The sequence below is a fragment of the Lynx canadensis genome, chromosome A2 (genome assembly GCF_007474595.2).
Source record: "Lynx canadensis isolate LIC74 chromosome A2, mLynCan4.pri.v2, whole genome shotgun sequence".
NCBI classification, from domain to species: domain Eukaryota; kingdom Metazoa; phylum Chordata; class Mammalia; order Carnivora; family Felidae; genus Lynx; species Lynx canadensis.
The window spans coordinates 110712974-110726912 of record NC_044304.2 but is presented as its reverse complement, the minus strand read 5'-3'; the positions used below and the strand labels follow the sequence as shown (position 1 = coordinate 110726912).

Here is a 13939-nt window from a genome sequence, read left to right as displayed (position 1 = left end):
CCTGCTCTATTCTAACTGTGCTTTCATTCCATTTGACTTAGACCAATTGGAATGTTGAGGGAAAACCCCATGAGACATCAGGCATGTGAGATCATGTGTCAGTCCCTCAAAAATATTTGTCCATCCTACTATGTGTTTCTATCATTGCTCCCTACCCATGAGAAAGCAGAACATGTGGGGAAAATAGTTTTTAGCACATTGTTGTTTCTCCCTTTTTAAAAATAGATTTAAATACTTCCTTACTCAACTTTTATAAAAATTAATCACAAATTTATCCACTCCTAAAAGGATGAAGACAGTGTATTCTAAACATTTTGTTTAGAAGTTACAGTTCTATAGCCATACAAGAAAGTTGCTATTCATCCCATGATTTCCATGAATTAAATACCTGGCATGTTGTGAAGGGCTCAATAAACACCTGTGTAATGAATACTGTATTATATAACCTCTTTATTTATTTTTTAAAGTTTATTTATTTTTTAATTGTAGAGAGACAAAGTGTGAGCAAGGGAGACAGGCAAAGGGAGAGAGAGAATCATAAGCATGTTCCATGCTCAGTGCAGAGCCGATTCAGGGCTCAATCCCAGGGCCCTGGGATCATGACCTGAGCCGAATTCAAGAGTCAGATGCTCAAGTGACTGAGCCACCCAGGTGCCCCCAATAACCCCTTTTAAAAGTGTGCAATATTGGGGTACTTGGGTAGCTCAGTTGGTTGAGTGACTGACCCTTGATTTTGGCTCAGGTCATGATCCAAGGGTTGTGGGATCAAGCCCCACATTGGGCTCTGAGCTGAGCAAGAAAGCCTGTTTAAGATGTTCTCTCTCCCTCTGCCTCTCCTCTGCTTGTGCTCTCTCTAAAAAAAAAAAAAAAAAAAAAAAGATTCTCTTTCCCTACGCCCTCTCCCCACTGGCAGCTCTTCTCTCTAAAAAAATTTTTTTTAAGTGTGCAATATTGCAAATTTGAGAAAAAATTTTCAGACTCCTAACTTCAGTGGATGAGGATATACTGTCCCCATTCTTTTCAGCTCCCAGGTAAGAGGAATTCATCACTTCACTAAAGTACTAGCACGGCTCATACTGCTTGGGTAAGAAGTTTCTGCATATATGAGGTTAAAGCTGGAATGAGGGTCAAAGAAGAACCTTTGGGGAAGAACCAAGGTAAGTGGTTCAAAAAGGTCCTTATTTCCAGCCCAAAGCATTAATGCTAGGGAGAGATCACCTCATTACAAAATTTCTCTTTGGAAATTAGAAAAAGTCTCTAAAACCAGGGAACAGACTTCCCCTGACTTTCTTACGTATCCACTAATAAAAATTTCCCCATTCTCCTGCTCTATTCTGTGATTTTATTCTGTTTGTTCTAGATCAAATGGAATGCTGAGGGAAAACCAACTTTTATTGGGGAAATATTCTTTGTATCTTAGCGTCCTCAAAAGGTTTTATGTGATTCCTCTAATACTGCCTTTGCCACCATCAGTCATTTTCTATCCCAATTTTCTTTTAGTTTTCCTTAATACTTATTACTATCTAAAGTAGCCTTATCTATCCATCATTCAATTGAACAATCAGTCAAATACATGTCTCCTTATCTTGTTTCATAGATGTATCCTCTGTGCATAGAATAATACCTGGTATGTGGCTGGCTCTCAAATATTTTTGAGTAAAAAAAAAAAATCAGGTGTATGACTATTTCAATTCAGCTTCTAAAACTTCAAGCAATTACATCATCTCCCCAAATCTTCAACCTGCTAATTAAGAATGGTCGCAGTGCAGTGGGTTACTACAATTGCTTCTACTTCCACTCCTCTGAATTTGTTTACATCTTGACTTCTTTGAGAATACACATGAATTGCTATGTGTTCCTGTTTTTGTCTGTCATTCTGCAAGTTCCCAATGGGCTGTGGATTTCTTATATTGCACACAAACATAAAAATATTTATCTTTTGAGAAGATAATATGTTTTCAGTAAATAAATAATAAATTTATGAATATTCCTATAGAACTGAATCATCCATTCTAAAGCATTTTAATTGATGTGTAACAGGAAATGTATTACCACAGCACTTTAACATTTCAACATCTAACAATGAGTGAATAATCAGGAGTGAATAATCAGGAAATATAGAATGCAAATTTAAGAGAGTAAAATCGCAATTCTAATTTTAAAGTAATATATCAATTACCAAGATCTGAATTAAACTTACAGTGTAAGTAAGCTAAGAGATCAGTTCTCTAATGTGAAATTGTACATTTTATTTTACATAAAATTTGTTGGGTTCAATAAGAGTTCGTTATACCAGAACAACTAGCAAAGTCTTATACCTCCTTTTTATATACTGAAATTTTTATCTCATCTACTTAAATCAGCAACTTAATTAGTGAATCATATTTTTTATAATATCTTTTATAGCTATATTTTACATATTATTGCAATAAAGCCAGAAACATAGATGATATTATTTACAGGCATTATAATTTATTATTAAGTCATTTATAATATACATTCACCTATTTTTCCACACCTATGGCCAATCTATATACTCATTGTACTTATAACATTTGACTGTTTTTCACAAACCATCCTTTAGACCCAATTTTCATGAAATGTTAAAAAGTGCCATATATCTTTTGGAGGAATTTTATAAAATTTAGATTTCTTAGCTTTAAAAAAGTTCTAGTTATCTTCTTAATAATAGAGTCATTCTTGCAAAGTAAAAAAAAAAATAGAGTGAATGTATATGTGTGTGTATAAAATGCCATTTTCCTTGGAAGGGTCAACAATGAGGAGCCCTGTTTATGAGCCATATTAACACCAAAGAGAGAGCTTAGCAATGTCTGTTTCTAAAAATAAATCCTGTGTGTCTCTTGTTGTCATCATCAACCAGAGTCTTCTGTGCTCTGTGACAGAAAGCATCAAGACTGCCTCTTTGCCTTTCCACAAGCATTATACATCAATATCCAAAGTTCTCCCTTTTCTGTCAAGGTGGCAAAGATAAAAAGAATTCTGCAATCACCCTAAGCAGACATTTAAACATTATTGCCCCTTAAGCAGACAGTTATCATGTTGTTTTGGCAGCAGGAAGGAATCTGTGGTTTCACTTGAATGTTATTCTTCTTTATTTAAACTACTAGAAATAACCCAAAAATGACAGAATGCTCTTTCTATAAATAATCATTCCAGTGTAGAGTTATATTAGGAGGTAACTCAGATGGCATGATAACGCCTAACAAGCTAATCTTAGACCTGCAATGCCATAAGATAGAAATACCGAGGCTAAGAATAACTGACCCAAAGGAGTCAGCCTGCTAAAGAGAGCCACAGACATGTGGGCATCTGCAGATTTTAATGCATTTAATGATCTTCTGAAAGCTTCTTTCGCCTGGAAGGCAATAAATTATGTTGGTCGTTAATATGACAATCAATAATGCCTCCACGATGTATTCCATAAAGATAGCTCAAGATTCTCATAGCCAATAAGATTATAAAAATTAGTTGATGAAAACCAAGGAGCTGACTCCTGAATAACTGCATTAGTATCTAACTGGTGAATTCAATGTACAAATTTAACTCAAGATAAAGTAAAATGTAATACCATGTTGGTACATACAAACATCACCATCCAGTTTTCACCTAAAAAGTCCACATTGGGCCCAAATTGGATGAATACAGATTCAAAATAGGCAGAGTAAAATTTTATTAGCTAGATTATTCTTTCGGCTTAAGAATTTGACATAGCATGTTGAGATAAGGATTTGAGTGGAGATACAGACTTTATTGAACCTCCCCCCTGCCCAACTCATTTCTAGGTAAGGAATGAAGTAGATATAATTCAAACATTTTGGTCAAAAAATACTGAAGCCCATGGAGCTAACATTTGAAGGAAAAAAAAAAAAAGATCTCCAGCTAAATTACATTAGTTATAATGCGCTATTTTGCAGTGGTGCAAACCTTACATGTATGACTTATAAGATGTACTGTGAGCACTGGCAAACAACATGCCAAATGCACTGGAGATACTGGTTCTGCCCACAGTGTGTACTCATTACTCTGCATATCATCAGTCTCATGGAACTCTAGAGGTTGGCTTGAGTTGTCTCAGCCCTGGACAGTGTTCACTTCCTCCAATATCATTATCAAGCCCTGGGAATGTAAAGTAAGGCTCCTCCAACCAAGCCTTTCACCATAGTTGCCTATTTGTGCCTTAAACCTCCCAGGACTAAGAAGTATGCCTAGACATTTATCTATATAGCTGATTCAATATTTTTAGCCCCAGATATGAAACACATTATCCTATGCAAAATATTTTTCTCTTTGAGAAAAAGTGGCAGAGAGATGGTAAACAAGAACAGAGACATGGTAAACAAACCAAGTTCAAACCTGACCCTGCTGGTTCCTACCCATGATCACCATAAGTAAGTTCCTCTGAACCTGTTTCCATATCTGCAAAATACGAATCCTGCTCTAAGTAGTGCATACCTCTCCAAACTGCAAGGAAGATTAAAAGATGAAACAATGCCTGGTACAGAAAAAGCCTCTGAAACAGTAGCTTATTACATTAATAAGAAGAATGGCAATGTTAAAAAAATGATGAAAACATATGGCTCTAAACACTGACCTCCTAAGTTGAGACTAAACAATTAGATCAGAGTAGAATGTGGTAGAAAAATCATGAAAATGATAACTGATTGTGATATTTTTAAATCTAAAATGAGTGGTGTCTGATGTAAAAGACACATTCAAAATACACAACTGAATTTCATTTGTAAGCAGATTTAAAAAGCACCCTCAAAGAAAGAGAGAGGCAAACCAAGAAACAGGCTTTACTATAAAGAACTGAAGGTTACTGGAGGGGAGGTGGGTGGGGGATGGGTTAAATAGGTGATGGGGATTAAGTGCACTTGTTGTGAGAGGGTCCTATGTAAGTATTGAATCACCAAATTGCACACCTGCAATGAATACTGCACTGTGTATTAATAAACTAGAATTTAAATAAAAAATTTTTAGAAAGCACCATCAAGAGTAAAATTTGAATCATGTTCTATTCACCAACAGCTTTTCTAATTCACCCTACATGAGGTTCCCTGAGACCTTTCTGGGTAAACACGTTTTCACTAAAATGAGAACTTCCAAGCCACAATGTGCAATTTAATGGAAATTCAGTGAAATTTTCTTGGGTTTTTTGTTTGTTTGTTTTTAATTTCAACTTTTAAAATTTAAAAATATTTTAACCTACTTTGGATATGTGTCATGTCTTTGACACCCACCAAAAGTCACCTCAAATAATTGAAAAAAGCATCCACAGGGCTAAAATTGTGTCAATACTGAATATAAATTATAAATAAAATGTTTCAATACAAGCAGTAGGCCATGAGGGGAAGAAGTAAAAAAAAAATGAAGTTCTGGGGTTTTTCCAACCTTATCAACATGCAAAGAGCTTAATCATAAGTAAATGACTAGTTACAGTCTGTGGTTTGGTAAATTTCCTTCTTCCTTAAATGTAGTTTTCATTGGATTTAATTATTGGGTATTTAAAAAACACCATATATAAAAGGCCCATCCCTTATTTGACTAAGGAAAATTTAACATTAAAATAATGAACGGAACTGATACTCTTCTAAAACACAAGAATTACTCAGTTTTGTTTTCACGAACCAGAGCATCACAGAGTAACCCTAAACATAATGTTCTCCGATAATATGTAAAATGTGGGGCAGTTAGTATTGCAAAAACTCTTGTTTAAGTTAAAGTTGTTTTCTGCAAGTGACTTAGTGGGGGAAGAATAGAACTAGTAGACCCAAGGTATTTTCTCATCCCTTCATCTCCAGATTGTCAGCTCCCAAAATTAGAAAAGGGAGAATTGCCCATAGTAAGGACACCATGCATCCAAGCCAACCACTGGCACTTTATCTTCCTTTCAAGAATGGGACAGACCATAGCACTGCCACTCTGATTTGAAGCACATGCCAAAATATCTTTGAATTTCATCTACTGAAAGCTTATTTTTAAAGTCATTTTCATGGGCTTTTATTCCAATTAAATTGTTTTCAAAGTATTCCAATTCAGAAAAAAATTGTTAAAATGCAGTTACTATTCCAGATTGTTAAAATTGTTCATTACTCTGAAAATGTAATAATTATAACAACATACTGGCAAAGAAATTGCATTTTGAATATTTTAAAAATAATCCTCCTTCAGTGTAAAGAAAAGTTTATACATTAAATAAATTTCTCTTAATATTTTCTGTATCCCTCAAAGCCAGCATTAAAGGAATACTTTACTCAAATTTATAATAAATGTTTGTAATGCACTAGTTTACAATGTTGATTTTCCTCTTCTCTAAAAAGCGATTTACAACCCTACAGAGATCCAGTGTTCTTCCATAACTATTCTTTTTAGGGTTCCTTCTAACAACAATACTAAGAAAGGTTTCCTATTCAATACTAGTAAAAAAATGTATCAGTGTCAAAATGGATGTAAAAATCTTCATGAAAATGAAGTAACACCCACGATTCAACTGAAAAAAATTACATGGTCTGCTTCCTTCATTTAATTGTTTATATTTTGAGAAATACAACCTGAAGAAAAGTACCAAGAAGAAAATTCCAACCACCAACATACACACTGTAGCAAATACTGCTGGTGCCTCTCTAACATGCATTCCTTACCCTCCCTTCCTTCTTCCTAATACAAACTAAACGTTCAGCTGCAGCACCCACTCTCCTAGGCTCAGTATGACTCTAAGGAGCTATCATGGTGGTCCCGTCCTTCTTTGTTCCTGGGTAGATGCTGCTTTTCTGGCCAATAAATTATGAAAGACAATTTGCTGCAGAAATGTTGGGTAAAACTTCCCTAAAGAAAACATCCAAGGAAGCAAAGTATCTCTTCTATGTCTCCAGACTTTGTCGGGCATAAATAGACACAATGCCTGGATCTGCCACATTCAACTCCTGCTTTGTTGAGGAAACAGACCTGTGAAGAAGATACAACTCTAAGGCCAACAGAGGGAAGCGGTATGAATGACCTGATTATTTTTGACATTATTGACCACCTAGTGCTGTCAACTACCCTGCAATTTTAACTAAGTGATAAATTTCCTTGTTGTCACTTTGAGTAGGATTTTCTGTTACTCGGAGCAGAACACAACCAATTTACCTACTACTTGGATTAAACACCGTTAATATTCTGGCGCAGATTTGTGTGCGGTCTGTAAGAAACACTTGTTAGAAGATATGCGCATATCGTAAAAATTCATACAAAGTGAAAAAGTATGATGATAAAAACAAAAGTCCCCCCATCCCCTGGCCCCAGCAACCAGCCCACCACCACACACACAAAACTGTCCATGATTTCTTTCAACCTATGTATGAATCCTTCTGGGAGATGGATGGATGGACAAAATACACTTTCATAAAAGTGAGATCATATCACTGATGTTATTTTTATTTAAAAAACATTAAATGATTTTATCAGGATTAAAAACTGCAACTGAAGGGACTATCAACATACTAAATGCTTCCTTCCTATATGAGGTTCTATTTCCAAGAAGATCTTTCTAAGGTTAAATTATTTTAAAAAATCAGTGTTTGGAGTCCTTTTCTTTTACCCCTGTGTTTCCATTTTAAGCAGCAGGGAGTCTGTCCCTGCCCAGAAAGACACTATCAGCAGTTTCACATTTTACTCTATCTCACCTCTCTCTAATGCCTCATATTGGTTATGTTTATGAATGTTGCCCTACTTTATAAAATTTGCTTTCTATCCTGTAACCACAATCTCCTATTTGTTTAAATAGATTCATGGTTTGCCCCATTTATCTGCCTATGCTTTTCCTACTTCTGTATTTCATTTTTTATTCATCTCTTCATTGTGTGGGTTTCATTGGAAGCAGCCTTGTTCATGTTTGGGAATTTCTGACTTGCCTACCCATTTTCTCTATATTTTAATAACTCTTGCCTGAATGGACCATTGGGTTACACTTCTTTTTGAACTTCAAAGATTTTTCTTCGTTATTTTTTGTCACTGAATGTTGGATATGCTTGATACTTCTTGAGTCCCATACATTCCCTTCCTCCCCACCTTCCCCCCACCATATACCTTTGCTTTACCTGCATGAACTCCTGAAGAATTTTTATTATTTGAAAATCAATAGCCCAGTTAGAATATGACTCTGTGATGAGCATTTGCAGCAAACTACCCTTAAAAAATGAGAGTTCTTTCAGTCTACAGATTTATTTATTTTTTTTTTCTTTTCCAGTGCAATAATCTTTCTTCTTTTTCACAAAATTATCTTCTGTTTCAATGTTTTAGAATATCAACTTCAGGGATATAAATAATCTTTTTGTTTTATTTCCTTTGTGTTTCTTATTAATTGACTTTCCAATTGCTTGAATCCATTTTCCTTTTTCATTCCCTACGGTTGTCTTAAACCTTTCCCCTTTGTTGGTAAAGAGTTTCACTGGTGTCCGTTCTGCTTCCTGCTATTTCTAATGAATATTTTTGTTCTGTAATTATCATGCTTTTTCATTTTCATTTGTTTCCCAAGATCTAAAATATCCTTTTCTCTTGTGCTATTGTTTTACCATCTCATCTTTGAGTTCCTGTTTTATGGAATTTATGTTCTTATTAAGATGCCTCATTTGTGGGGAAAAATTATTAGATAATTCCATGGATTCAGTAAAAAGATGTTTTCTCCTGGTGGAATATCTAAGGTTAGACGGGGAAGGGTATTTCATGAAAAAGAATTATGGATCATTTTCCTAACTTAGAGTGTTGCCCTGAAGCCTTCATTTCTCCAGAGACAGTGTTCGTTCACCTTCCTCCATTTCACTAGTTTCTTTTCCAGAATCATTTCTACTATTTCTTATGCACAAGAAATAACAACAACAACAACAACAACAGCTAAGGATATCCACTCAGTTTGCTTCTCTTCAAATCTGGCAATGTTAGTGAGAATTTTGAGAAAGTAGTCATTTTGTCAGTAAAATTCTAAGGGGGCCTAGGATGCAGGGCCTGTTAGGTTTCTCTGTCTTGATCAAAATCCCCATTTCCCTTTTTTCCTTGTCTATTAGCTTCCAAGATAGCTTAGGTCATATCACTTTCTGTACTCACTTAATGCTGAACACTGTGTCTGTGTGTGCATGCATGTGTGCATGCGTACGTGTGTGTGTGTGTGTGTGTGTGTGTGTGTGTGTGTGTGTAGGGCAAGTGTTGGCCAGGTTATACAATTTTAGAATCACTTCATTATCTATCAGTGGCAAAAAACTGTCGTACATCATTTTTAAATTTCTCATCTTCAAAATCAAAATCCTCAGTTTTAAATCTCAATTTGGGGGGCACCTGGGTGGCTCAGTTGGTTGAGCATGTGACTCTTGATTTTGGCTCAGGCTCATGGGATCCAACACTGTGTCGGGTTCCATGCTGAGCATGGAGCCTGCTTAAGATTCTCAATCTCAATATCTCTCTCTCTCTCTCTCTCTCTCTCCCCCTCCCTCCCCCCTCTGCCCCTCCCCCACTCATATACATGCAACTCTCTAAATAAAAATAGTAGATAAGTAAATAAACAAATATTCAGAATTGGGATTTATTTCAGTGTTCTGAGGGGTTTTATTGAATTTTCTTACTTAACAGACATAACAATTATTCCACTGGTGTAATCCACAGAGATATAAAATATTCATTCTTGTCCCTATTCTCAATGGGCCTATTTATAACTAGCTTTCTGATCACTACCTATCAAATATTCAAATTGATAACAGCCTTGTAAGTGAAGATAACTTGAGTTAGAGAATGGCAAAACAGTAATTATGGGAAATACCAGAAGTGATTCTTGACATGACAGGAGCATTTCACAGACTTACATTTTCATAATTAGATTCTGCTTTCCAAGTAGACATAAATGGCTACTGAATCTAAAATGTTCCTTTCCCCTCGACAATGCACACCAAAGGGAAAAAAAAAAGATTCTGAAAGGGTGAAGATATGTTTTCCATAAAAGAAATTCAGGATTTAGATTTAAATGCTTTTCTTTTATACCCTAAAATAAGAATACATAGTAAAAATATGAGTTTTCCTTATTTTAAATGTATTTTACATTAATGCTGTATAAACTCTAGGAAATTCTTTTATAGTAATTGTTCCAATATTGTCTGGACAGCTCTGCTGTCCAACATGTTAAGCAAGATGCCTGGCAACAGGAGAACACCCCAAATTCTGCCAGCTACTGCTGAGTGACCTGAGTCAATATTTGTACATGCTTCACTTTCTGCCACAGTTATCACTTATATTGGCCCACACAAGCCACAAAAGTAGAGACTGACCTAGCACAATGTGTCACTCATAATGAATTCCAAGATTCAATATTACAGAGCATTTTAACTGAAAACACATTAGCAGATTATACTGTAGAACCTAGTTCTCCCTAAAATGTCTTGCCTAGCTAGATCAATATTAGAAAAAAATGGAACCATATAAAACACTTGCAATTCAACGGTATATAAAGAACTCTGAAGAAAACTCACCTTTATCAATGCATAGTATGGAGCTTAACTTTTAAAACAGCAAATGGGAACTTCAAAGCAATAGGTAACAATAAAACAAAGCTTTTTAAAACAATCTCAAGAAATACTTTGTTGTGGTTTCACTGTTCAATTATACATTCTGCAAATTCTTTGCCTTTGATTACTATGTAATGAGACACTTTACAGAACACATGCACATGTACACATGCATGCGCGCGCACACACACACACACACACAAACTACTCTGATTTACAGTCACAATTTACACAAGGAGATGACTAGTTCTTACCAGAACAGGAAAACCAAAAAAAGTAACTGACGTGTAAGATAACTAAAGAAAACTTACTCTCAAAACAAAATATCATTGTTCTATGTGACATACAATTGAACTCAGCTGGCTTGTTCAGCAAGATAGAGCATGGTATGGAAGAGCCAGAAGCCCAGGTTCTTTCACTAAAAATAGTTATAATAATAGGGAGTCTGCATTTCAATAACATGTTGTTACATTTGAACCTCATAAAGAACGCCCAGAGGTAAGCATGAGGACATCATTATTGTTCAGGTTACAGATGAGTAACCAGTTATCCAAATGGCTAAGAGCCGGAACACAGAGCTCTTGACTCCTCGAACAGTGTTGTCTCCACCACTTTGCACTACTACCAAATAATCTCTTTCAGATCCAACGACTCCATCCATTCCTATGCCTATCAATCATAGACCCATGCCACTGGTCCTAAAGGGAGTGAAATGAAATTTGCAGATAAATTAAGACAAACACACCTCTAACTTGTCAATTAACTTAAAGGAAAACCCTACTGAAATGGGTCACCAGGATCACCATTGTCTCCTCCTACCCCTTCATCAGTGTTACTTAAAGTTTGCTGCAACCTTAGGATTGCTGGGAAGATAGTAAAAATTCCAATATCCAGGCTAGTTCCCATACCAGTTAAATCAGAAACTCTGGGGGTGTAACCAAGGCATCGGTGTTTTGTAAAATATTCTTGATGACTCCAGGTTTGAGAGCCAGGGCCTCAGAGGAAGTGCACAATAAAGACTGGGGGGAACTAAAGTTAAGGCCATATTATATTAAACAACATCAAATGTTATACAACATGGTAGAATGGATGCAAATGATTTTATGTTTCAAATTTGAAAAATTAACAGAACTTGGAGTTTCCTTATTTATATCAGACAGGTTTGAGAGTTGATGTCAATCTACATCACCTTTCACTTAAGAGCTGGTTCTTACAGGATGTTTCCTGTAGAACTGACAACTGCACGGACAGTCTCAAGCACTTCCCTGCTGGAAAATATTATTGCTTTCATGTCAGGAAAATGACAGTCTCAACTGAAAATCGGAGTAAAGTTACATATGATTATCAAAGACACCGAAAACAGTGAGGCTTGCAAACACCTGTAGCCTGTGGCAAGAGATTCAATGTCAGCGGCCAGTTGCTGCTTCAAAGGCACAGCTTTGTCTCTACCGTGTGAAAGAAACATGAAACTCCTAACACAGAGGTGAGGACTAAACAGAAAAAGTGTAGTACTGAAAAGATATCCGATATAGTGATTGTTTAAAAGTTGATCCATATTTAAAAAATAAAACACTAAATTAAGTGACCAGTTCCATTGGAGACACACCAGCTGACCCCTCCTCAAGCTCTTGTCAACTTTAAAGCCACAAAGATAATAAACCATATTAAAATCCTAGTACGTTTGCTTCAGATAAGCAGACGCTACTAGTTAAAATAATTCTTGCCACTTAAGTGTCAACACCTCAAATTACACAAGATCGATCTCTTATTCTGAGCCCACCAAAAAACTGGATCAAGAGAAGTATCTTAAAATCATCACAACTAACGGAGGTTTAAAGATAACTTGCTTCAAACATAGGTGCGTAAATGGGAAGGTGTTCAGCACTGAAACAGACATCATGCCAACCTGTGGAATATTTCTTTCACATCTAGCTCTAGCAAGTAAACGCTGTTCTACGTTGCATTCTTTTCATGGAAATCTATGTGGTGATCTATAATTATGATCAAGCCCACATAGGAACTTAGAAGATGTGAGGGAGAACTTTAAGCCAATTTAGACTGAAACATTCGGAGGACGGAAACAAACCCCCCCCCCCCCAAGCTTTAGGAACTGTCTGTAGGATTAAATATGAAGAGCAGCAATTATAAGTAAGTGTTATCATGTGGAGAGTCTGCTCTTTTAACAAACAGAAATTGATAAAGCTGACAAGTTTCGTCTCCTCAGCACACCTTCTTGACGGCACAAGCACATACAGAGAGAAACCAGAAATTAGACTCTGTTACTGTTATTCTTTAAAGGGTTGCACCTGCATGTAACACCTTTATGTGTGCGCTATGCCATCCATCTGCCTGACAATGCTAGACTCTCCAAGTGTTTTTAAAGAAAATTAAAATAAGCATCTGCTAATAATAATTTTATTCCATCCTGAATACTTTCGTTTTGGGCTGCTGAGGAAAAGCCACATTAAAACTACCTTTGTAACTCCTAGCAAACACATTTCAGAAGGTAGGTCTATAAATAGATGTGCTTCTGTATGCACACTGTAAATATAAAATCATCCGGCTAGCAGAGGCTGCAATTTAAACTGAAGCCCCAGGATGAACTTACCTGATTTTTAAAGTCCCATTAGAATAGCTTGCAATCAGTACAGATCTCCGTTTTCTACTTGCAGAGTAAGGCAAAGCACCCCCAACTACATTTTACTTATCTCAGTCCCATCCTTCATCAGAAGCTTTGAGATTTCATTCAGAAGCTGTTGTCCCTAAATGCTGAATATGCACAGAAACGGTAATGGAAGGGATCTAAGTTAAACCCTACAGACGCACCAAGAAAATAGCAACATCAACACCAAAAAGCAGCAAATCCTTGAGAGGTGCTTTTTCTTAGCTGCATTTCCCAAGTCTGCCTCCTTTCACACATAAAATGTCTCAGTTATGGAAGAGGATCTTACCTGAGCTGATCATACTGTGCATTCTCTGCTGAGCCAAGAGCTGCTCTCGTCCAGCCACCCCATCTGAGGAAAAACACGAGTCACTCTCGTAAATTGTCTGCAGCATATTCCAATCACTCTTACTTCAGCTACATGAAAGATTCATCGCTGCTCAGTGCACGGGCCCCAGGAGCTACCCTCCCTGGTCCTCCCTCCTCCCCGAGGAGAGGCAGCAGCCGACCAACTTCCACAATGATTCCCTTTCTGTTAAGGTGGACATACACTTTTCAAAATATCTGGACACTTTTCCTGTGTTACCAACCTGTGTACAAAGCAGAAAGGACCAAGTCGATGCTATGGCTGTCTGGAGTTTAGGTTATCCCGGAAACTAAAAGCAGGTGGGGAATAGGAATGTGCTTCGGGGTTATTGCTTTGTCAGAATAAGTAGAAAAATATTAACTG

At 36.5% G+C, this 13939-nt stretch overlaps 1 protein-coding gene across 8 annotated transcripts in view; it reads right to left on the bottom strand.

Annotated features, from left to right (window-relative positions):
- The window catches only part of HDAC9 (histone deacetylase 9), a 741574-nt gene that overhangs the window by 519186 nt on the left and 208449 nt on the right, over window positions 1-13939 (bottom strand). For all 8 annotated transcript variants that reach the window (XM_032592422.1, XM_030308055.2, XM_030308057.2 and 5 more), the window contains exon 2: window positions 13499-13561. In XM_032592422.1, the coding sequence (XP_032448313.1) occupies window positions 13499-13561 (63 nt within the window). The remainder of the gene's footprint in view (window positions 1-13498; window positions 13562-13939) is intronic.